Source organism: Pezoporus wallicus, unplaced genomic scaffold (assembly GCF_028554395.1).
Source record: "Pezoporus wallicus isolate ANWC-B61680 ecotype Strahan unplaced genomic scaffold, APGP_CSIRO_Pwel_v1 contig_3817, whole genome shotgun sequence".
NCBI lineage: Eukaryota > Metazoa > Chordata > Aves > Psittaciformes > Psittacidae > Pezoporus > Pezoporus wallicus.
In genome coordinates, this window is record NW_026635157.1 from 7,447,922 (window position 1) to 7,471,838 (window position 23,917).

Genomic DNA, 23,917 nt, shown 5'->3' on the forward strand with positions numbered 1-23,917 from the left:
AAAGACATTTTCCTTTTTAATGTTTTTGCATCATTTGTTATGAAGCCTCTTAACCTTAGAATAATGTGGAATGATCTTCTTGTCCTTTCTTTTTTTAATACAGTCTCTTTATATATGTATTTATTGCCCTCTTTCATTTATAAAAGTTGCCAAGTAAAGACCAGATACTTGATGTTCTTAGTACTTGTATGTCAGATGTTCTTAGTACTTGTATATCTGTGGGCATCTAGTATTTTGAATACAGAGATTTTCACAAATGCTATTATAAAAGTAATAGCAACTCTAAAGATAAGATTTTTCAAATGAAACTGACTGTGTTAAACTGTCAAATTATTCTTACACTCTACACTAGCTTTTGATTTTTGTAGTCAAGCGTTGTACCAGTTGCTTCTTAACAGGTGAGTGGGGTGCCTGGATCTTTGAAGTGCCTTTCAGACTGTAAAATGTTGTCAAAGACTCTAACTTGGTCTTATGTTCAGGAAAGCTATGAAAAGTAGGCAATAAAGTCGTTGCCATGGTTGGTAACAGAAAGGTAAATCACTCCTTTCCCAGTGGTTAAGAAAATACTTTTTTTAAAGGAAGGTTTTCTGATAAAGACAGATTCCTGCTGCTTAGTAGCAGGAGGAATCACGTACTAAATGAACATAAGCATAATCTTCTGCCCACTTGGCTTTTTTGGTTGATGAAAAATGAATACCTTGTCCTTCAGCAGGATTCCCCATACTTTGGCATGCTCCATTTCCTCTTTAGGAGGAAATAACCATATCTTTGTTGTGCAGTGTTCAATCTACAAATAATACCAGGAGCGAAGATAGTTTTACCCATCCCTACAGAGTAGTCATATTAAAGAGAGAGCTAGTATTCAAAACAGTAAATACAAGAGGCTATTGTAACCCACCAGAGGGGCTGCTGTTCATCTTCCTTTTATCTAGAATGTACGTCCCTGTGGTAAAATCACCGTTTATGAAAAAGGAGCATTATTCTGTGCAACTGCAAGAACTTAAATTGTATTGGAGCCTAGATGCTACCAGGACATTGTGATAAGTCTTATAACGTTTTCTTTGTGTCATTTACAAACTGGAAAATTAGTAATGCTACCTGATGTCCTGGCTTTAGTTTCTTTTTCCTGGGTCCTTTTTGTGGACCTTCCTTCAGTTATTCTGTCCTCACTTGCTGTTCTCTTCATTGTCATTTAAGAAATGAATACTTCAAAGTCTTTTTGAATCCATACATATATTGACTGTTCGATATGGATATGTGTGTGGTCTAACAATTTTTCTATAATCATAATTATGGAAAGGGAAATCCTTCCATCCTTCATATTGTTATTGTATATTTAACTTCAACATGTGTTACAATTTCTCAGAAATTACGGCATCATTACATATAACAGTCTTTCTTGATTTTAAATTTAGTTGAAAGTTTTGTATGTACTAAGAAGAAATTGTTTGTAACAACTGAGCAGTAACTACTTTAAAGGAAGAAAAAACCAAGATCATCCAGATTTTTCTTCTCCACATTTTAAAAGAATTTCCAGTGGAAAAGGTTTCAGGTTCAATGTGCAAAGCATACTGGAAAAGAGATTATTAAAAGCCATTGGTCTTTTCTCTGGACTTTCAAAAATATTTACTTCCAGGACAAGTTTCAAGTATTATTCTTTTAATGGTAGAGTAAAAGAATATTATTAAAATTAATTAATGTCTAATTATAATGTGATCTTTTAGCACCTTGAAAGAAATCTATAGAAAGAAAATTTAATCATCTCTGAAGCTAATTCTTACCATTTTCAAAGTAAAAATCCATCTTTTGGATTCATAAGAAATAATTAAGTTCTGAGTCAGAGCATGCAATGGCCAGAAAGGCAATGATTTCTGTGCAAAAAGCAGCAAGTCTTTGATACAGTATGTTAAATATAAGCTACTGAATAATTTATTTAACTGTCAGGAATTAAGAAATTAAGAATGCATATGGAAGTGTATTCTGAAAGAAAATGTTCCTGCAGTGCTGTTGCCCTCAAGTGCATTTTCACAGCTACAAAATAGTACCAGTGGCCATACAAAGATTCCAAGTTAAAGTAAAAAACATGTTAGATGATAATAAGATCTAGCTTTCTAGGATTAAGAATTTGTCTTTCTTCATACATTTAAAGTTGCCTAATGGCTAAATTCTAAAATTATGCTTCATCCCACTGGATAATTTTCTTACAGCTTTATTTTATTTGGTAAATTATTTTAGTTGCTCAAGACTCAATTAACTGTGCAGTTTACGAGTGCAGGGAGAATTATAATGGTCTTGCTGTTGCTGCTTTGAATGAATATCCCATTAATAGAATTCAGGAATATAATCTCTGATTTTGCATTTCTGGATGACTAACAGTGTAGTCAGAATCTTTACAGTTGTGGAGAGGGAAGCCAAAACTCAAATTAGTTTTGGGTAAATAGGTTGGGTTGAGTTGCGTAATCACACCTTTCATTAACCAAATACTTGCCTTGATTCCTGCAGTGGTTGTTTTCCAGAGAGATTTTCAGATGCCCACTTTTCTTCCTTTATTTTTCCCACTCCACTTGAAAAGTTCAGCGTCCACTTGCACCTTGACCCTATTCTTAGGGTGAGCTAAGGATACCTGCCTGTCCCTAACAACTTAAATTGTGCTTTGATTGCATTCGTGGCACTGGCACTTGGCTGAGTCCGGGGAGAGCTAGCTCCTGGACTTGAGGCAGCAGGAAGCTACCCCTTCTGTCATAAACAAGTAAAATCAAAGTTTTCTACCAGTTCACTAGGGGATCAGAAAGTACCAGTATGGGTGTGAAAGTGTTATGCTGAGAACAACCTGGCAAAGGTGGCAGTTAAACTACTCATTTTGGTGGCAAGTAGCTGCAAAGTTGAGTTTGCTGTTACGTTTAGCATTCCCTCAGTATAAGCACCTGACCGTGTCTTCTACTTGCTCAAGATTCTGCAGCTCCATCTCACATCTTTGCTGACAGAAAGAGGTGTGTGTCCCTCATCTATTTCAGCTACTCTGAAAGTCTGACTGCAGATGTTAGTTCTTTACTGAAAGTAGCCATCAGACTCTCAGCATATTGTCTGTGTATTGCCAGAGCATACACAAGATCTGACAGCTGGCCTGCTTCCAGCTCACCCAGGGTTGAAAGAAGAGCATTAGGGCTGGCCCAGGGAGTACATTGGATGCTGAGTACTGGTGGTGTTCCGCACTGGAGAAGGTTCCAAACTCCAGAAACGCTTTTTCAAAAAGACTGCTGAAAAGCTTACATGTCTGAAAAATATTTACCTTGGACTAAATTGCATTTGATAAAATTGTTTTGATTAGTTCTTCTGAATATCTCCCCATTAAATTATTCCAGTTTTCTTACCCTGATAGCTATCCACTCTTGATTTCAGATAAGACTTCTACTTCAATTAATTAAAAATTAAATGTTGATTTGTTTTCATTATTGAGGCAGTTTAGTTGTACACTAACTTTGAGGTTTACTAGTTCACTTGGGCATTAATCTGAATCCATCTGTTTGCACAACTGTTTATGCTGTTCAGGTTAGGCTGGAGAATAGTTCATTTTCACAAAGTTTGTTCTGCTCAGTCTGTTTGTGTACATTTATAATGTTTTGTGTGTGTATGAATACACAGTATTATATTTACTTTACATAAGTTACGTATATTTATATATGATTACATATTTTTTTAGGATGTGGTGGTCACAACCACCACAGTTATTTTCAGTGTAAATGTGTTTCATGGGACCTAGAATAGAACTTCAGCTACTAGAGTAAACACAAGGCTTTATTCCTGAAGTTCAACATTGAATAAGTTGCTTTTTTTCTTTCCAGGTACTCTCAACCTCTGCATGAAGAAATAGCTTTGCATAAGCATCTCAAACATAAGAACATTGTCCAGTATTTAGGTTCTGTTAGTGAGAACGGCTTCATTAAGATATTCATGGAACAGGTGCCAGGTGGTAAGTTGTCTGGGAGACTAGTTTGGTGGTTGGTTTGGTTGGTTGGTTTTTAACATTTTAAAAGTATAAAAAAATGGAAGTACTGCAACAAGATATATTTTATGCAAATAAAATATTCTTTAATGTCCCATAAATTAATGGGAAAAAATGTGTCTTCAAAGTGCTCAAGTCTCTCAGTACTCAGATAGCCTGTGCTACAGATAAAGCTCAGATCATTGCTATGGCAGGTGAGCTCCTTTTACCTACAGATCTGGTGCTGGATACCAGGTGCACACCAAAGCTGCTCTAGTGAGAGAGGAAGTGGGAGAGAAAGGAGAGAGAAAATACAACAAAAGTCTCATGGGTTGAGATAAGGACAGGGGGAGGTCACTCACCAGTTACTGTCACAGGCCAAAATATGCTCAACTCAGGGAGAAGCTACCCCTGTAACCACCTCTTACTGAAACCTTTCTGCAGAAGCCTGATAAGATCAAAGATGATCTGTGGTCGTTCTACTAGAAAGACTGGAGTCTCACATGTCTGAGCCCTCCTCAGGTACCTAACACAAGAGAAAGGTGATGGTGATTTCTGACTTTCTCTGTTTGAGACCAAAGAACTCACAGCAGTGAGATGCAACAAAAATCCCACTTCCTGAGCTTGACTGTTTGAGAAACTATGGAGTCTGTGTATGTACAAGGGCATGCACATGCACCCTTTTTCACTCTTTTACAATATTCCCCTGGGACGGCTTTTTTCCAGGCATAGGACAGAGGTGAGCACATTGATTAAGTGGGTTCTGATCTGCCCTCTCCCCTCTTGAGGAAGCACGTTTCGCTGCGGCAGCTGAGGCCTGTGGAGATACTGAGACTCTCTTTTTAATTACTCAGGCTGGTGATAATAAGTAAGCATTTACCTGGAGAGGCCTTTGGTTATGGAAGAGGAGCCTACACTTGGTTTGGGATTGATGCTTGTTCTTACTTTTTTTTTAATTTGGGGAGAAAGCAGAATTTAATTAGATTTTTACTCTCCAAAATTATAGGCAGCCTTTCTGCTCTTCTACGATCAAAATGGGGACCGTTAAAAAACAATGAGCAGACAATTGGCTTTTACACCAAGCAGATTCTTGAAGGATTAAAATACCTCCACGATAATCAAATAGTGCATCGAGACATAAAGGTAAGAATTTGCAGAGAATTAAGCCTGACAGTGTTATGTCACTGCATAGCCATTTATTTGTCCTGTCATTTAAAAACTTTCAGAAAAAGTTCTCGTTATCACCTACTCTCTCCGCTGTTCTGAACTGCGCATTGGGTAGTTGAACCCCTGTTGATTTGAATTTGCACCAGCAAGATACATTGGGTTTTGTTTTTTTTTTTATTTTGGGAGAATTGACATACAGCCACTTAAGATGTGATAAAAAGGATATTTTTATTTCTGTTTTCAATGTCATAGTATCATAGAATGGTTTGGGTTGGAAAGGACCTTAACGTTATCTAATTCCAACCCCCCCTGCCATAGGCAGGAACACCTCACACTAGACCGTGTTGCGCAAGGCTCTGTACAACCTGGCCATGAGCACTGCCAGGGATGGAGCGTTTACCACTTCTTTGGGCAGCCTGTTCCAGTGCCTGTGCCAGTGCCTCACCACCCTCACAGTAAAGAACTTCTTCCTTATATCCAACCTCAATTTCCCTGTTTTAGTTTAAACCCATTACTCCTTGTCCTATCGCTACAATCCCTGATGAAGAAGAGCCCCTCTCCAGCATCCTTGTAGACTGATCAAACTTTCATAAAAGCTTATTAGAAGTGAAGAATATTGTGTAATGGATATTATCAGGTCCTTTTCTAAGGAGATTGCAGATGAAAAAGTTCCCTCCCTCCCCCCCCCCCCCAAAGGACTTTTTCCTTTTTTTCTTTCTCTTAGTATTCTTTAACTGAATTCTTGTAGTAGGAGTTCACTTTGAGGATGAAGTTTTTGATAGTGGAAGTACATAAGGTAGGAACACTATAGATTCCTCTTTCATGTCCCCTCTTGAGGGCCTTAGGAGGTAATTGTTACTTACTAAAGAGTGTATTGTAGAAACAGGCTGTGCAAGAAGTCTTAAATGAAGAGTCAGCAGGGAAATATAATTACTCTGAATGTTCTGTTCCTCAGGGTGATAATGTGCTTATCAACACGTACAGTGGAGTGTTAAAGATTTCGGACTTTGGAACTTCAAAGAGACTTGCAGGAATCAATCCATGTACTGAAACTTTCACTGGTATGTTCTCAGAGGAGAGACTCTTTCCTCACTTGATCTGTGTATGTAGGGTCAGAATCCACAGCTGCTGAACTTTCATTTACTTAAAATCAACATTAGAGGTTGCTGCAAGAATAACTTTTTGTAAACCTAATCTTAAACTATACACTGTCCTTATATGCACTGTTCAAAGAGAATGCTGTTTTGGAATTCCAACTTGAGACATGAAAGCCCTCTGCAACACAAGAGCTGTTTTTCCTATGCTGTATTTGAGTTTGTTTCTTCTGTATGGATGGCTTCTTTATTTTGCTGATAAGGATAACTTTTTTTTTTTTGATGACTGGCTTGGACATCTGGCTTCATTTCCAGAACTGCTTATCTACAAAGCCTGTCATTAACTTGAACTTCCGCTAGACCAGGTTGCTCAAAGCCCCATCCAACCTGGCCTTGATCCTCATTCTGCTTGATAATTTGATTGAATGTTAAATCATGTAGTGGCAGTACATTAAATAATTATACAAAATGAGAAGTGACTGTTATTTTAGTTCCATTCTCTGTTCTTCCATTTCTGCTTTAAATGGAGCAGAATGCAGAATGATGTGTCAGGTTGATACCCCTACTTCAGAAAAAATGCTCATATCACCTGCTATTTTAGGTTCAGATTTCAGGTTTCACTTCTTTTTCCTCTCTGAATGCAATACAGAGTTATTTTGCTTATTTTAATCTTAATCTGTAACACACTAAATGAAAACTAGGTCTGACCCAAAGCTCACTGAAGCCTCTTAAATTTTCATTGACTTTGAAAAACTATATCATCAGATCAGTAGATGATTTCAGATGCTCTTAACACAAGTAATATTTGGAATGGTATTTTGAGTTTTACGTAGACTGCATATGAAAAGTTGTGAATTTTGAATAACAGAGTATTTTTAACTCCTGATACTGCTCACTCCTCAGTGACTTTGTCCCTCTTGTCCTTTTGCTATCTGTTTGAAGCATTAGTCCACCTAAGTGAAAACAAAGAGTATGTTTTCAACAGGTACCCTTCAGTATATGGCACCAGAGATCATAGACAAAGGCCCACGTGGCTATGGGAAGGCTGCCGACATCTGGTCATTGGGATGCACAATCATTGAGATGGCCACAGGGAAGCCCCCATTTTATGAACTGGGAGAACCACAAGCAGCTATGTTTAAGGTCAGTCACCTTCCTTGTACAACTCACACCAGTATTTGTAAACACAGGAAATCTTATGACTGTTTTGGAGAAGCTAGAATTACAGATTGCAGGAAAAGAAGATAAAGGAAATGCTTGATTAGTGAGGATGTTGAGAAGAATGAGCTGATTCACTGAGTGGGAGTGCTGTATAGTTTTAGAGATTAATGGGGCAATAGCAGCTATTCAGCAGCCTAGGTATTTAAAAAAAAGGAAACCGGAGGAAAGACAAAGTTTTCTGCTTTGCAAGAGCCTCTACTTGCATTTCTGGGGGATTTAATGTAATTATTTATACAGTTTGCAGTAGGTTTTTTCCTATAAGTTAATAGTTACAGAATGATAATGTAATAACTTGAGAACAGTATACCACTTTTACTATGTAAACACTTTTTTTTGATGCTGTGTAGTGTTTGGGAAAAGAGCAGTGTAGGCCATTGTTTCTCCCTTGACTTCTCTCAGGTGGGAATGTTTAAAATACACCCAGAGATTCCTGAATCCATGTCTGCAGAAGCCAAGGCTTTCATATTGCGTTGCTTTGAACCAGATCCTGATAAACGGGCTTTTGCTCATGAGCTACTTATAGATGAATTCTTGAAGGTTTCAAGTAAAAAAAGAAAGTCCCCATCAAAGCTCTCAGGTAGGCATTGCTAAACTCAGTTTGGATGTTTTCTTTTGTCAATGATGCTGCTGATATAGTCTTTAAGATGAACAGAGCACATCTCGATCCCAGGTGAAAGTTGTTGTAACCTTCTGTTTCAGCAGCTTGCTGCATAAACACTGTTGTAGCAGATTTCTGTTATCATGTTGTCACAGACATGATTTATATAAATATTTCTAATAAGGTCTCTAAAAGTCTGTTCATGGTTCTGTGCAGCTTTTGTGGTTGTTGGGGATTTTGTTTCTATGGTTTAGCATATGCTATAATTCAAAGAATGTTTGCATAGAGTATATTTTGTATTATGTTAGAACTCGCTATTGAGCCTCAGGGGAGTTTTCTACATGAGCAAAATAATCTTTGTCCCACAGCGAACGTGCATGCACTGCATTACTCTTCTTTCATGTCCTCATTTCCTCTAGCATTATTATGGAATTATGGAGAGTAAAGAGTTTTGAGAGTTTAAGTGACATATTCTACATGTATGTATATATAATATGAAAAAATTTTCTGCAGATTTTTAGCATGATACCTGAAAGAAATAAAAAGACCTTGTAAAGGAGATGGCATTGGATGATCACGGTTAATGTGGTTTTCACACCCCACACCCCTGATTAAAATTAACTTTAAATTGCAATAAATTACACATTTAAAGCATGCAGACAGGAGAGTGCAGGTAGCCTGTAAAAATGAGAAGAGAGTTACCCTTTAGACTGTGCTTATTTTCTCAGTTCATTTCAGCACATTTAACTTGATTTTTTTCTTTGCTTTTCTCCCACAGTTCTTTCAGCTAACACAAATGGTGAGTTTTAACATACTGCTCTATCACAACGTAATTGTGTAGATACGTGGTTGTCACTTGTTCTGGTATAATTTGTCACACTAAAATGCTGGAAAGACAAGTGGGCATAATTATGAAAATAAGTGACCTTTCTCTGTTAGGAACCTCTAATTTATTGTGCAAATTTAAACTACTATTTGTAATCCTACCAGACTATGGCTTAATTGTCTAGGCAGGCTTGAAGAACTGCATTGTTGTTACAGGGCTATTTAGTGGAAATCTAAACAGGAAATTAAATGGTTGTTTTATGGTAGCAATAGAGCCAAGGTTTGTAGAGAAAAATAACACAGATTTTCATTAAGCTAAATTCTAGAACTGAAAAAAGTGGCATTTGAGACCCCATGTCAGGCCTGGGTGCAAGGATATTCATCTCTTTCAGGAAATGAACTGAGGGTGGGTGGGAGGAACTGAACAAGCACATAGTTCCTTTCATGCTGAATTACTATCAAAAGAGCATTTTGAAATATACACTTATGAAATAGGTATGAATAGTTTCTTGCAGCGGTAATGTGTGCTCTGTATTAAAAAACAAAATTTCTGACTTAACTGGTAATAAAAGATGCATATTCATGCCAGTGGTAGAATTACATAAGGGAACGTGCAAAGAGCTCAGCATTTCCATATCTCAGGAAGCTTTTGATTAAAAACATAACTGAAAGATAACTCTATTCCAGAAGAATAAGCTTTAGGAGATTTTGTCAATTTTCTTTTAATATTTTATGCTGGTGTGGGGGAAAGCTGAGGTCTTCCTGTTTCCCCTGAGAGAATAGCCTTTTCACTTCAGAACTGCAATGGCACTGTTCTAATTTCTAAATATTCCTTTATGAACAGAGTATCTTCGGAGTATATCCTTACCTGTCCCTGTTCTGGTGGAAGATACAAGTAGCAGCAGTGAATATGGTTCTGTCTCACCTGATACAGAATTAAAAATTGATCCATTCTCTTTCAAAACAAGAGCCAAATCCTGTGGAGAAAAAGATGGGAAGGGAATCCGGTCCCTTTTTCTGAGGTAAGGAACTTTCTGGTGTTCATGTTATATGGTAGATTAGAAACGTATGTTTTGGGGTGGCTTTTATAAAGTTTCTTTTCACTGAGTGTCTTTCATTCAGCATCCCAGATGAAAATTTTGAGGATCACAGTGCACCTCCTTCACCTGAAGAGAAAGATTCTGGGTTTTTCATGCTAAAGAAGGACAGTGAAAGGAGAGCCACCCTTCACAGGATATTAACTGAGGACCAAGAGGAGGTGGTGAGGAACTTGATGGAAGCTTTGGCTCAGGTAAAGTAATTTCAGAAGGCAGCAAAAATTTTATGGAATTTTAAGACTTATCTGCAGTTACCTGGAACTTCTGAAATTATACCATGTAAGCTTTCACAGTTTATTGGGGTTTGGGGCTATTAAAAGTAGACTTTCAAATTGTTTATGCTGCATTACATGTGACTCTTGTGTTGTTTGCAAATAGTATATGTATACCTGGGTAGTAGTGATGGCCAAAGAAAAGAAAAACATGTTTTCATGATAGTATATTTTGACAGTGATTTTTCAATGGGGTCAAGGCTGTCAGGTCAACTCATGTAAAGTAGATCATCCACAAGGGATTACCTTGCCCCTTCCAGAGTTCTGCCTTCTGGCTGAGTGATTTGATGGAGATTTAGGTTTTTTGGCCTGTTTTGGCCTTATGTTAGGTTATTGTGTGGAAAAAAAGGGGCTGAATGTTCACCATTGCCTTCTAGCCAACAGCTACAAAAAGGGAAGGAGGTTAGGGAGAAAATAAATTGCAGTTGGGAGCATAAATGGAGGGAAGGGAAGATTGAGTAACAGTGGGAGCTACAGCAAACAACAAAATAATTGCAGAATGACCTTTTGGCTCTCCTTTGTGGGACAATTCACAGTGATGTATCAGTTGAGGATGACACTGAGTAAATTACAGGTCATGAATACACTGCTAAATGTTGCAACACCGTAATTGGATTACTTGATTTTTCGTTCTTGCTTGTAGTGTGTGTGTTGGCAGCTAATTGACTTACTTCATTCTCAAGGCTAAGTATTGCTGGTCTTAAACATCTTTGTATAAAATGTGGCAACTCATCTTCTAAAGATAGTCCTGTTTCAGATCTTCTAAAGATAGTACTGTTTAGAAACTGATGCAAACCAATATGATTATTACACATGTACTACTGTTAATGTAATTGGAAATTGCTGCCATACGAATAAAAAGAGCTTCTAACTGTTGGTGAGGGCAGGAAGGAACCCATGGTTGTCCTGGTAACTATAGAAAGTGTTAAAATAGAAGACACTAAGAGAGATGCCCATGCTCTGTGCTTTGCTAAAGTGTTGCTATAAAAGACACAGTGTGAAAGGAATAATCAGTGATTGTGAGAGGCTGAAACTCAATCACAAAATCTGGCGAGGGTGCTTGATGTTTCATGCCTTCCTCAGCTGGGGCTGCAACAGCCCAAGAAGGTAGCAGAGGGGCAGAGAGTTCAAAGCACACATGCATGGGACTGTCTGTCCTTCAAGAGGATTCAGAACCCTTGACGCCCAAACACCGCTTTCTCCCTTGAAGGACGTACCTTGTTCAGAGAGTAGGAAACCTGCTCAAACCACCAGAAAGTGGTAGTAATTGCAGTCAAGGGGAAGTTGAGTTGGTTTCTTATATCCTGCTTAAATGCAAGAAGTTAGTAATAGATGGAAGCCTGACTTGCTTGTTTTTTGTGTTTTTACATGAGCTACCGAAATAGCAAAAAGCTTAAAGGCATTCATCAGAATAAGAAGTATAAGCAAAAGACTGTATTTACTCTCTAAAGTTATATCAACTCAATACAAATGTCAATTTCAAATATTAAGTCAAAAATAGAAAACCATGTTAGTTTTTAAACATAAAGTATTAGATGCTTATTCTGAAGGAAGTAATTATTTATACAGGCTAAAGATCTCTAATATTGATTTCCACAACAGAATGACATACGGTGTTTGGTTCTCTTGCATTTGCCAGGTTTATGCCAGAACGTTACAGCTGGCCATTCATCAAGAACTATGCCAATAACATTGAGGTTTTAACTATAGTTAATTAATGCTGATGAGATGAAAAAAATATTTGATTACGTGAGAGAGAAACTAAAAATAAGAAAAAGCTCTAGAGCAATCAAGCATTCTACTGGCTAAAGCACTCATCTCTGAGGTAAAAGATCCTAGCCTCTGATCCTGACCCACTTTGATTTGGAGAATTCACCTGATGACTGGCTGTACTGAAGTGGATCCCTCACCCTGTCCTGTGGTAGCTGATCTCATTTTCATATGAATAATTAAAAAGCTATTAGGGCAGATAGGTGGACACATGATACGTTGTAGCCCTGAACTTAGAAGATCCAAGTCTGTCAAGGCATGCTGGGGACAGGGCAACCTGTATGGTTCCCTAACAAGAAACAGTGACCTCTTTTGGGAGGGTTATTCTCCTCCTCTAGCCTCCATACCCAGTGACTGTTGAAATTGTTCTTATGAAAATTTTTTTGAAGGAAAAAGTGCTATCAAAACCTATATCCTGATGAGGCATGTGTGTACGTTTCAAAAGATGGCTATCAAAACTATTTATTTTCTTCTCTTTTCTACCAGGGAGCTGAAGAACCCAAACTAAAATGGGAACACATCACAACGCTCGTTTCCAGCCTCAGAGAGTTTGTGCGGTCCACTGATCGTAAAATCATCGCAACCACTCTTTCAAAACTGAAACTGGAGTTAGACTTTGACAGTCATGGTATCAGTCAAGTGCAGCTTGTGCTGTTTGGTTTTCAAGATGCTGTAAGTTGTCATTTTTACACAGAAATTTGTGCACCAAAACTGCTGGTGGGCATGGCGGGGGGGAAGCTAAAAGCAAACAGAACTTCATAGCCCATAGTTACTGAAACAATAATATTTGAGGGCTTTGAACCTGTAATAGCAAAAACCCAGCACACAACCATGAGCTGGCTGCCATGCAGTCCTTTGGCAGGACACAGACCCTGAACACAACTGTTGAGATTTTGTTTATCGAGGATCTAGAAGGTTCAGCATGGTTGTGTGAACATTATGTCATAATACTAAAGCAGGAAAGCCTTTAAGAAAAATAATATCTCATTTTGGAGGGTATTCTGGTAAATAAGACCAAAACTGAATGTCAGGCTTATCCTTCATAAATGCAGATCTCTTGAATTTGAGTTTTCTTACAAACTAATACATTAAACCACTTTTTGGCCCCAGTAGTTGTCTGTTCACCTTATAATGTTGCATTGAGGCTTTATTCTAGTATTTTTGGTTAGCAGCAGATTTCTGCCAAGCTAAACATTTTAATTTCAATTTATAATAAGCAAGATAAGGAAGGAAAAAAGGTTACTTTTCTGTCAATAATTAATGCAAAATTTATGATATCCTATACTGGGCAACCAAATACACACATGGATACCCTTTAAATAGGTAGTTTACCAAAAGCAAATGTTTTCTTCTTCTTAAGCTATGTATTTAAATGTTAGTTCATAAGGCTTAATGATTAAGAAGAATAACCAGCATGGGAGGGTGCAGCTGTGCTTGGCATCACTTGTTCAAACTGAAGTCATGTAGTAAAAATGAAATGACAATTTAAGTAGGCATTTGTGGTGGATGATGCTGCTGGCATTTAAACCTGGGGCACTCTGACAAGGAAGAGAGCTTTCAGGAAGGATTGCATAGCATGTAACCTGTTTGTTGCATAGACTACACTGAAAAGAATTAGATGCTGTTTACAAGAAAACCCAACCAAACAAAAACCTAATGTGTGAAGTGAATCTGTGAAAGAGAGGCTTCCACGAACCAACATTTTCTCTTTGAGTCTTCACCTTTGAGTCACTTCAGCTCTCCATTCTATTTGGCCTCATATTAATACTGTTTTGACACTTGAAAGAAAATATCCCAACCATACAAAGTCAAGAACAAAATGGGGTGGGGAGAAGTACAAATATCTGGATTGGTTTTCTGATGGAGATGTTGCTGGGCATCAGTTGTTACGTGGTAATTGCCCGATTTGTTTTCTTTTCAATAAAAATTTTACCCTCCTCTGTTAACTAGATCATTACAAGTTGTTGAGTTTTAACTGATAGATGTCTGTCATTACTATTTCTATTATTTAACCAAGATAACCCACAGAAAGTTCGAAGAAAAGCTTTGCTTTATATGTGGCAAGTCCTAATTCTTTTGGACATACATTACATTTTAAAGTAAAACACTGAAATCCAGATCAGTATCAGGACCTCAGATACTTCAGAGACTGGGATATTGCTAAAAGTGAGGGAAAGTAGTTCCCTTGTTCTCAGGACTAAATAAGGTAACCTCGGGTAACAAGGTTTAATAATCACAATATCCTCAATCAAAGCAACCAAGAAAAAAGAAAAAAAACAGGTTTATGCTGTAAATGTCAATAGCGAAATCACATTGTTGTGTTCTTGACAAAGTTACATTGTGTTTCTTCAGTTCTTAAATAAGCTGCACATGTGAATGTCTTGGTAGGAGTCAGTATAGGAAGGTGCAGAGTGCTTGCAAACAGGAGTTATGCTGCCTCAGAAGGCAAGCCCTTGAGTCTCTGAGGCACAGGGAGGGCTCCCCGGCACTGCTGACAGCTCTCCAAGCCTAACCGCAGTGTCCAAGTGCCACCTCGTGGTTGGTCACTGGCAATAGACTTGAGAAGACAGCTATTGCTGTGAGCTGACCCTGGCTGGCAGGCGCAGGAAAGCCTCCCTACCCAGTTGCTTATTCACTCCTTGCCAATGGGATGAGGGAGAGAAACAGAAGGGCAGACAGTGAGAAAACCTATGGGTGGGGATAAAGATTATTTAATAAGTGAAGGGAGGGGGGAAAGAACCACAGACTTCACAAGTGATGCAAAAGCAGTCACTGGCCACTAATAGACTAATGCCTTGCCAGTCCCTGTGCAACTGCTCCTTTAGAAAAATCACCTGCCTGGCTTTGTTGCTGAGCATGGTATCATATGGAAGGGAATACCTCTTAGGCCAGTTTGAGTCAGCTCTGCCAGCCATGTCCACCCCCAGCCTACTCACTGGTGGGGCAGCGTAAGAAACAGAGAAGGCCCTGACAGTGTGGAAGCTCTGCTTAGCAATAGCTGAAACGTGAATGCGTTACCAAGGCTGGTTTAGTCACCCATCTGAAATAATGCACTGTATGGGCAGCTGTGAAGAAAATTAACTCCATCCCAGCCAAACCAGTACAGATACCCACATAAATTACTGCTTTACTCAATACTGTTTATTTGGGACAGTGAAAATAGTATGATTAATAACTTTATTATCTTTTACACATCTTCTGAAGCCTTTATTTATGTAACTTCAGTCATTTTTACAGAGGTGTTAATACAGTGTGAGAGAATCAAACTAATCCCATTTGTAGGGAGATCTGAGAGTGAAGTATCTTCTTGCCATGTTATTTTAATAAACTAAAGAAGTTGCCTTTTTTTTTCCTATTTTTTTTTTAATAAGGCTTGGAAAAACTTCATAATTTTCTAAATACAGTTTAACTCATTTCTTCCTGCAACCTCTCGAGTTCTGCTTCAACAAAAGCTTATTGCTTTGGACTGCTTTCATGCATGAAAAACAGCACCAAGTCTGGTTTGTGCTACTGCCACTTACAGTGACTAGGCATTATGGTCCCACCTGCTTCTTTCCTGTCATTTGGGAGTTGGAAAACAATTCCCCCAAGGTAGAGATAATTCTTGCAAATGGCATGGAGCATCCATAGAGACACCTAGAAATATACCAAAAAGCAGCTTGAAAGCAGACCTGTGGACAATTAATTTTTGACACTGGGTTGCTCCTGATTGTATGAAGTAAAAGGTAGGAGGAAAGAGAAAATGGCACAGTACACAAATAAAGTCCCCTGACTACTTAAACTAATGTTAATTAACTATTTTCTGAACCAAGGAGCAGCATTACATTAGTTCTTTGATATTTCCTACAATTGTACTTTAAAATAGATAAGTATTGCTCAGAGAAAGCAGTGAAAGCAATGCCAAAACAGTAGCAAGATTAAATAGATTAAGTTAGAAGCCTTTCATAATATGGTCCCTCCACACCCATGAAGTTTTCTTAATTTCAGTATTGCAGTCATAAAATCACCAAATACAGGCACTAGTTCTTGATAAAAAAATACAAAATATTGCACAACTTGTAATAAAATCATGTAAGTTGGTGACATTGCCATTTTCTTCATTTAATGAGAATATGAAATAGTTTTAATCACCTGCTTTGATGTAGTACCTGTAAGTTCAAACACCTTATATAGTGCTGACATATATTACAGTTTTAAGTTAGGTGGGATGCAATATCTAAACTGAATTTTCTGTTGCTAGGTAAATAAAGTTCTCCGAAATCATAATATCAAGCCACATTGGATGTTTGCATTGGACAGCATAATCAGAAAAGCTGTGCAGACTGCTATAACTATTCTAGTCCCAGGTGAGTAATTTCTTAATACTTAGCAAATATTTATTAGTTGATCTCTTTAATTTAGAGTTGAAACTATGATACTTAAGATTTTGAAACTAGCAGCAGCTTTTTTCCTGCTCACTGTCAGTTTTGCAACTTCAAAACTGATCAGTGCATTGTCCAAGTTATGTTGGAAAGCATCTTTCCAAGATGTGCAGTCTAAACAATTCTGCAACACAGTGAGCAGTAGTAGGCTCAGGTGCTCTGTAGCCTGATTTTTGAGGTGCTCATTACTGCCCCCTTGTAATCTAAAGGACAGACCACTTGCCGGCATGTGCTGAGTGTGGAAGGTGTTTCTTACAAAGTGCAGATTAATGATGTGTTCTTTGGAGTACTTGAAGGTCTCCTTGGCTCCTGGTCAGAAGCTGTCTAAAGAGGAAAAACCCCCAAAACAAACAAACAAACCTACAGTGCCTGCAGTTCGAATATTGTATTTTGAACGTTGTGGAAGTAGAAGAACGTCGTAGAAGGCTAGGCTGAGGAAAGGAGTCTGTGTAGGAGAAACTGTAGCCCATTCTGTTACTACCAGAGTTACTTTTCTCTGCAGCTACTTAACTTCTAAGCTTGTGATTCCCCTGTTCCCCACAGTGGAAGTAATGGTGAAATTTTTGAACCTATGATTTAATGCTTTAATCTGAAGTCAGAATACTTACGTTCCTGTTTTCTGCAGTGGGTTGTCTTCAGTTATCAACAGTAGGATCTGAAAATTCCAACAAAAGTTGCAGCTCTTCCCATTCTCATTGGTATTTTCCATATCAGCAGCACAACCAACAAGGCATAAATAGGGTTTCTGTGTTAGTTTCAAGTCATAAGGGCAACCTGTCTTTTGATTAGACTGCCAAGCACCTATTAACAGGCATTATTGCTGTATAATAGGAGTGCTGTAGAATTCCGCATTAATAGACACTTCTTCCCCATACCTCTCAGTATCAGCATTAAATGTACATGGTCAAGCTTAAACAAAAGCCTCTGTGCCCTATTAGCTTTCAAGCACTGATCATCTGCCTCTTCCCTAATTTCTTTACCCTACTTATGATTGCTTCTCCTTGCCTGTCCTTACTCTTCCCTCACACCCTCCACGAATGATATGAAAATTTATCTCTGCCTTAACACTTCTGAAAATTATGGGATGTTTTAGGAATTGTATGAAGCAGATGTACAGTTATACTGCCTGCCTAGTGGTAAACAATGGCAAAATGAGCTTCTGTTCTTATCATGATGCAGAATTTCAAAGCATATTTAGACATATTTGCCTAGGAATATTTGGGTAACTGCTATATAATACATCTGCTTTCTTTAATTTAGAAGCATAACTCTCTTGATCTTAGTATGTTCAGTCTTGAAATAGTTATGTAGCATTGAAATGAAGAGATGAAATGGATCAAGGAACAAATGTCCCTTTTGTAAAGAAGAGAAATGTACTTGTTAGTTCTGCAGCAGAAAGGACAAAAAAAAAGTGTGATTCATGGAAAAAAAAGTATTTTGGTGAGGAGACTAAAGGGAGTGCTCAGCAGTAAGAAGCCACAATTGAAGGAAGGAAGGAAGAAAGATTTATATTAAATGGTTAGAATTAACAAACAGATGTTGTTGCAGTAATAGGTTATGTAGGAGTATAAGTTCTTGTGTACATATCTTGCATACCTGGTAAGCTCTGGTAAACAGGCTAAACAGGGAATACAGAAGCCAGAGCACACATACAGCTTTGTGGATGTACATCATTTCCATATAAGCAACATTCTCTCTTAGAAGTGGAAGGGAAGTGTGCTGCATATAATTTTTGGTAGAGGGGTCTGTTTGTTATTTCCTCTCTATATTTTTGGATACCATTTTTGGTAAACACAGAATTCTTATAAAGGGGAATGCTACACATGCCAGAATAGCAACAACAGGAATAGCTGTATGTAAAAGAAATAATGGTTATTTGTTTAATAAAACATTTCAGGTCAGACACATGAGAAATCACAAACCACTGAGAATGGAATTAAGCAAAAGAAAGTACATCTGCTGGGCATAGAACTTCAGCACAATTTGATGTGAAATGGTAGCCAAATCTGGAATCCTATTCATCCAGATTTTTTGGGGGGTTTATAGCTTTCAAACATTTGATAGACTGAATAATAACCAGTGTAAACCAAGATGCTGTTATAGTCTGAGTGGTCTTACACCCCTAGAAAGTCTCATCTGTTCCCTTACTACAGAAATTTCATCCAAAGCTGTAGGATGATTTGTTAAATAGTCACTTAGGTCCACTTTTGTTGTAACATCTAAGTAATGTTTAGCATCCTTAATTATTTTTTCTTTCATTTATATTTTCATGTTACTAATAGAACTGAGGCCACATTTTAGCCTTGCATCTGAAAGTGATACAGCAGATCAAGAAGATGTAGAAGTTGAAGATCAAGATGAGCAGCCTCAGAATCAAGCTATCCAACAGCCTTGCATTGTCATGGAAGATGCAGTAGCTACCTCAGGTGTAAGCACACTCAGCTCTACGGTTTCACATGAGTCCCAGGCTGCTCACAGATCACTGAGTGTCCAGCTGGGCAGGCTAAAATTAGAGACAAACAGGTAAGTCTGGACATCAGGAGACACTAGCCTGCTTGTGACAATGTGTTTGCTTAGCTTTTAAAATATATGTGCTAGAATTCTAGTGACAGTATCAGAGTTCCATACTAATGCAAGTTGTTCATTTAAATGATGGTCACTGTTTAGGTGTGACTGATCACTTCTACTAGTTTTATTCATTTCAAAACAATAGTGATGGAAGTTAAGGTCGGTCTTGATTTCAGGTGCCTTTCAAGAAAGGTTTGAAAAAAATGGGCTTGCTGCTAAGCTTCTGCTTTTTCTTTCCTTTGTATGCTGTGTAAGGCTGATGAATGGTATTATGTTTTCTGTCCATGAAGGCAGAACTTGCTGTTCTTTTTTATACTTATTCTTGGGGAATGAACTCAAGCTACTTGACAACCACATATGAACTCTACTGGGAAACTACTGCAGGCTTGCTTCATGCACAGCACTCACTGCAGCAGTGAATTTTACCTTTTTATTATCTTTTTTTTTTTAATCTCAGAAAGATGGGGAAAAGCAGAAGTTTGGACATCGATCTTTTTTTTTTTCTTTCTTTTCCCCAGAAATACACATATTCCACTTTAAACCTATTAAGTGGTTCTTTTGGCCTTTTTGGTTAAGTAATGTCAGAGACAAATTTTTCTTCATTCTTTTATCCAAATAATCTTTTATATATTTTTTTTAATTAAAATATACCAGATAGTCTGTTTGAAGTAGTTATTTTGAATATGACCGTGACAGAAAGAGAACACGTCTTCAATAAGACAGTTGTTATGCTTCTAGAATGTTCTTTGTAGTTACCGTTCCAACTGGAATTAAAATGTTAAACTGCACTTTACTTTTAAATGTGCCTAAGAATTTTGGCATAATTAGATTAATTCATTAGACTGTGCTGTTCTTAGTAAAGCATTGGTATTTTTGATTTTTTTGTGTTACAATTCATATTTTGCTTGTGGGAGATATTTTGACTGCCTTATTGATACACTGAAATAAACACAGAAATAATTTAGATTGGTTCACTTCCCAAGTTCATGATGGGAGTTGCATCAGAAGTGATCCATTTGTAGAGGATTTTCTAGTACTTTGCTTTTGTAAATTTATTGAATGCAAAGCTTTTGGCCAAATAATCACATCCTGTCATTCATGCAGAAATTCTGAGGTAAATAATATGAGCAATTGTTTAAGTATTAATTAAAGCTTTATTGGCATAATCAGCAAGCAGTTCTCAAGAGAAAATAGTTGATTACTTCATTGGCCCCAAAGGCCTTTTTCAACCAGAATGGATAGAGGCAAAAATTAACAGAAAGGTGACTGCATACTTGTCTGGCCAGACTTGCAATCTGCACTGAGATTAAGTGAGCTGTGGGTGTGTGTAGAGGCACAAAGCAGCTCTGTGGACTTGTTAAGAATTGTTAGCTCAGGTGTGGAAGCACTCAAATGTACTATGCTGCTGCTGGGCCTGTATGCAAGCTAAAAGTAGGGCTTGATGTTTTTACAAGCAATCATATGGGATGGAGTTTACTTCTGTGCAGATACAGTTAAAGTGTTTTTGTGGCACGTTCTCTAGCTGGATTCCAGAATGTCTCCACTTTTCAGTGTCCCAGGAAAAAAAAAGTTGCAGTGTTTATTTCTGCTTGACATTCTCAAAAGTAATTGCTTAAGGGAGGACACAAGGTATTTTGCCTCCTCTTTTCTCACCCTTCATATAACATAGAAGGGTAGGCACTAAGTGCCTGGTATGTGGGGGACAGCCCTTGTGTGCTTAAGAATATATTTCCCCAATTTAAGAAATGCAGCCACAAGTTTTCAGCACATTTTCATCATGGCTCCAGCCTTGCCACACCTTTGAAAATGTCTGCTGCAGAGATGTGAAACTGGCATTTTTCTGTACCAAAGATTATGTCAGAAAGTTTAGCCCTTGGTTTATGAAACACTTCAATATTTGTTATCAGTTGCAGTTTTGTTTAAAACAGAATGCTGGCTGTAGAAATTTCTCTGAAATTTTGTATCATGCCACCTGTTTAGTGGGTGGATGAGTATATGGAGGCTGGTGTGTTTGGGGCTTTTTGTTTTGTTTTCCTTTTTAAAGAGCTGGAGCTTTAGGAACCAGTGAATGTTTATGTCTTGGTATAGGTCATAATAAATCTACAGTGAGATAATACTCCTATGAAAGTTGAAGAAGTCTGTCCTTGTCTCTGTTAAGAAGGTTTCCAGCTTAAGTGTATAAAGATCTTCGCTTTCCTGAAAATTTGAAACTATTTAAGGAAATGTGTGCTTTCTTTCCATTATTTCATAGGTTATTGGAAGAGTTGGTTCAAAAAGAGAGAGAATTTCAAGTCCTCTTACATCAAGCTATAGAAGAAAAAGATCAAGAGATCAGAAACCTACGGCTTAGGTCACAGCCAATAGGTAAGTAAGTGAGAAGAATTTTCAATGAAAAGCTTCATACTGGCTGCATATGAAGACAGTGGCAGCTCAACTGGTCTTTTTATTGAGCTAGTCCCAGCAAAGATGCTTTATTATGCTGCTGCTGGTAGGGTTTGCTTTGAAGTAAGAATGCACAGTGTAGAAACAAATTACTGAATTTGTTAATCACAGTACAAGGAATGGTATGATTTAAATATTTTTGATTGTGAATATATGGAAGAGTACAAGGCTTATATCCTACAGAATAAATACTGTTTCTAAAGAGGATAATCCAGTATGTTTAGGTATATGTTCTTTGAATTAAAGACTGTTCCAACTGTTACACTGAAAATTCAAGAGGATTTAATTGGTGAGATGTAAATACTACTTCAGACTTACTGAGGAAAGTTGTTTGATACATACGTGCCCTGAAGAAGGTGGAAGTGCTAATGTTTCCATGTACTATTCTTCAAAGGAGTGTTTTCCAAAAGCAGCTGATCCTCAGTCTAGGGCATTGCCTACACACCAGTCGTATGAGTTAACACTGAAAGCTTCAGATAAATTGATGCAGCAACGTTAAGTGTAGAAATAGTTACAGTGTGATTGACGTGCCTTGTACAGGTAAAGTAATTTTCCAAAGAGAACAATAAAACCCAATCTGTATCAATGCTCACACTATTTTAACTGCACCCCTAACCAAGTAGAGTAATTGGTGCATAACTGTCTATAAACTGTAATTAAGTGTGTGCCTTGGGAATTGACATTTATCTTAATTTATGGGGATACTGGTATTCTAAGCTTGAAGGGAAAGCTCACTGAAGAAAGTGCTTCAGCAGTCAAAAATGACAAGAGGTTTCTTTGGCAGCACAAACTCTTTTTTTTTAAATGCTTATTCTAGATATTCCTGGATTGTCTCTCTGTCATCGTCATTCCACTGGCACAAGGACCGAAGACCCTGATCTCATAAGCTGGCTGACTGTTCAAGGAGCTGATGAGGCCACGATAAACAAGGTAGCAATGATTCTGTTAAGTCTTTTACAGTTACAGTACTGTGTTGTGACTCTATGCAAGATGATACCAAGCCTTTTTGATTACTTCAGCACATGGAGAGGTTAATTTGTTTTCAGAGGATAGAAAAAAAGCCATGGATATGGAGGCCTGCATAAAAATAGAATACTGTTAATAATTCCTATATCTGATTTGGAATAAGGGAATAAAATGACAGTATAGCTTTGTCATAGAATCATAAGATAGTTTGGGTTGGAAGAGACCTTGAAGATCACCTTCCTCCTTCTATGAGGAAGTAACTAGGTGGCTGGATGATGGTAGAGTGGTAGATGTGGTTTTTCGTGATTTCAGTAAGGCATTTCATACTGTCTCCCACAGCATCCTCGTAGATAAGCTAAGGGAGTGTGGGCTTGATCAGGTAGTGAGGTGGATCAAGAACTGGTTGGAAGGAAGAAGGCAGAGAGTTGTGGTTAATGGGACAGAATCTAGCTGGAGGTCTGTGACTAGTGGAGTCCCTTAGGGGTCGGTGCTGGGACCAGTGCTGTTTAATATTTTCATCAACGACCTGGATGAGGGAACTGAATGTACCCTCAGCAAGTTTGCTGATGATACTAAACTGGGAGGAGTGGCTGACACACCAGAGGGCTGTGTTGCCATTCAGCGAGACCTGGACAGGCTGGACAGTTGGGCGGAGAGGAACTTGATGAAATTCAACAAGGGCAAGTGTAGAGTCTTGCATCTGGGGAAGAACAAGCCCATGTACCAGTACAGGTTGGGGGTTGACCTGCTGGACAGTAGTGAAGGGGAAAGGGACCTGGGGGTCCTGGTGGATAGGAGGATGACCATGAGCCAGTAATGTGCCCTTGTGGCCAAGAAGGCCAATGGCATCCTAGGGTGCTTTAGAAAGGGTGTGGTTAGTAGGTCAAGAGAGGTTCTCCTCCCCCTCTACTCTGCCTCGGTGAGGCCGCATCTGGAATATTGTGTCCAGTTCTGGGCCCCTCAGTTCAAGAAGGACAGGGAATTGCTTGAAAGAGTCCAGCGCAGAGCCACAAAGATGATTAAGGGAGTGGAACATCTCCCTTATGAGGAGAGGCTGAGGGAGCTGGGTCTCTTTAGCTTGGAGAAGAGGAGACTGAGGGGTGACCTCATCAATGTTTACAAATATGTAAAGGGTGAGTGTCAGGATGATGGAGCTAGGGTTTTTTCAGTGATGTCCAGTGATAGGACAAGGGGCAGTGGGTGTAAACTGGAGCACAGGAGGTTCCATGTGAACATCAGGAAAAATTTCTTTACTGTGAGAGTGACAGAGCACTGGAACAGGTTGCCCAGGGGGGTTGTGGAGTCTCCTACATTGGAGATATTCAAGGCCCGCCTGGACAAGTTCCTGTGTGATGTACTCTAGGTTACCCCGCTCTTGCAGGGCGGGTTGCACTAGATGATGTTTTGAGGTCCCTTCCAACCCTTGGGATTCTGTGATTACATTCTTTGCTACCCCTAGATTAGAGTGAGGAGAGGACTGTGGGTGGGTTGGTT

General features: G+C 38.4%; 1 protein-coding gene across 2 annotated transcripts in view; it reads left to right on the forward strand.

The window, feature by feature from the left end:
- Positions 1 to 23,917, forward strand: part of MAP3K5 (mitogen-activated protein kinase kinase kinase 5) — a 102,058-nt gene that overhangs the window by 75,635 nt on the left and 2,506 nt on the right. For both annotated transcript variants that reach the window (XM_057407663.1, XM_057407671.1), the window contains 13 exons: positions 3,843 to 3,970; positions 4,989 to 5,125; positions 6,105 to 6,210; positions 7,229 to 7,386; positions 7,864 to 8,041; positions 8,841 to 8,861; positions 9,732 to 9,909; positions 10,010 to 10,178; positions 12,513 to 12,698; positions 16,267 to 16,372; positions 18,730 to 18,970; positions 21,267 to 21,379; positions 22,275 to 22,387. In XM_057407663.1, coding sequence (XP_057263646.1) covers positions 3,843 to 3,970; positions 4,989 to 5,125; positions 6,105 to 6,210; positions 7,229 to 7,386; positions 7,864 to 8,041; positions 8,841 to 8,861; positions 9,732 to 9,909; positions 10,010 to 10,178; positions 12,513 to 12,698; positions 16,267 to 16,372; positions 18,730 to 18,970; positions 21,267 to 21,379; positions 22,275 to 22,387 — 1,834 coding nt within the window. The remainder of the gene's footprint in view (positions 1 to 3,842; positions 3,971 to 4,988; positions 5,126 to 6,104; positions 6,211 to 7,228; positions 7,387 to 7,863; positions 8,042 to 8,840; positions 8,862 to 9,731; positions 9,910 to 10,009; positions 10,179 to 12,512; positions 12,699 to 16,266; positions 16,373 to 18,729; positions 18,971 to 21,266; positions 21,380 to 22,274; positions 22,388 to 23,917) is intronic.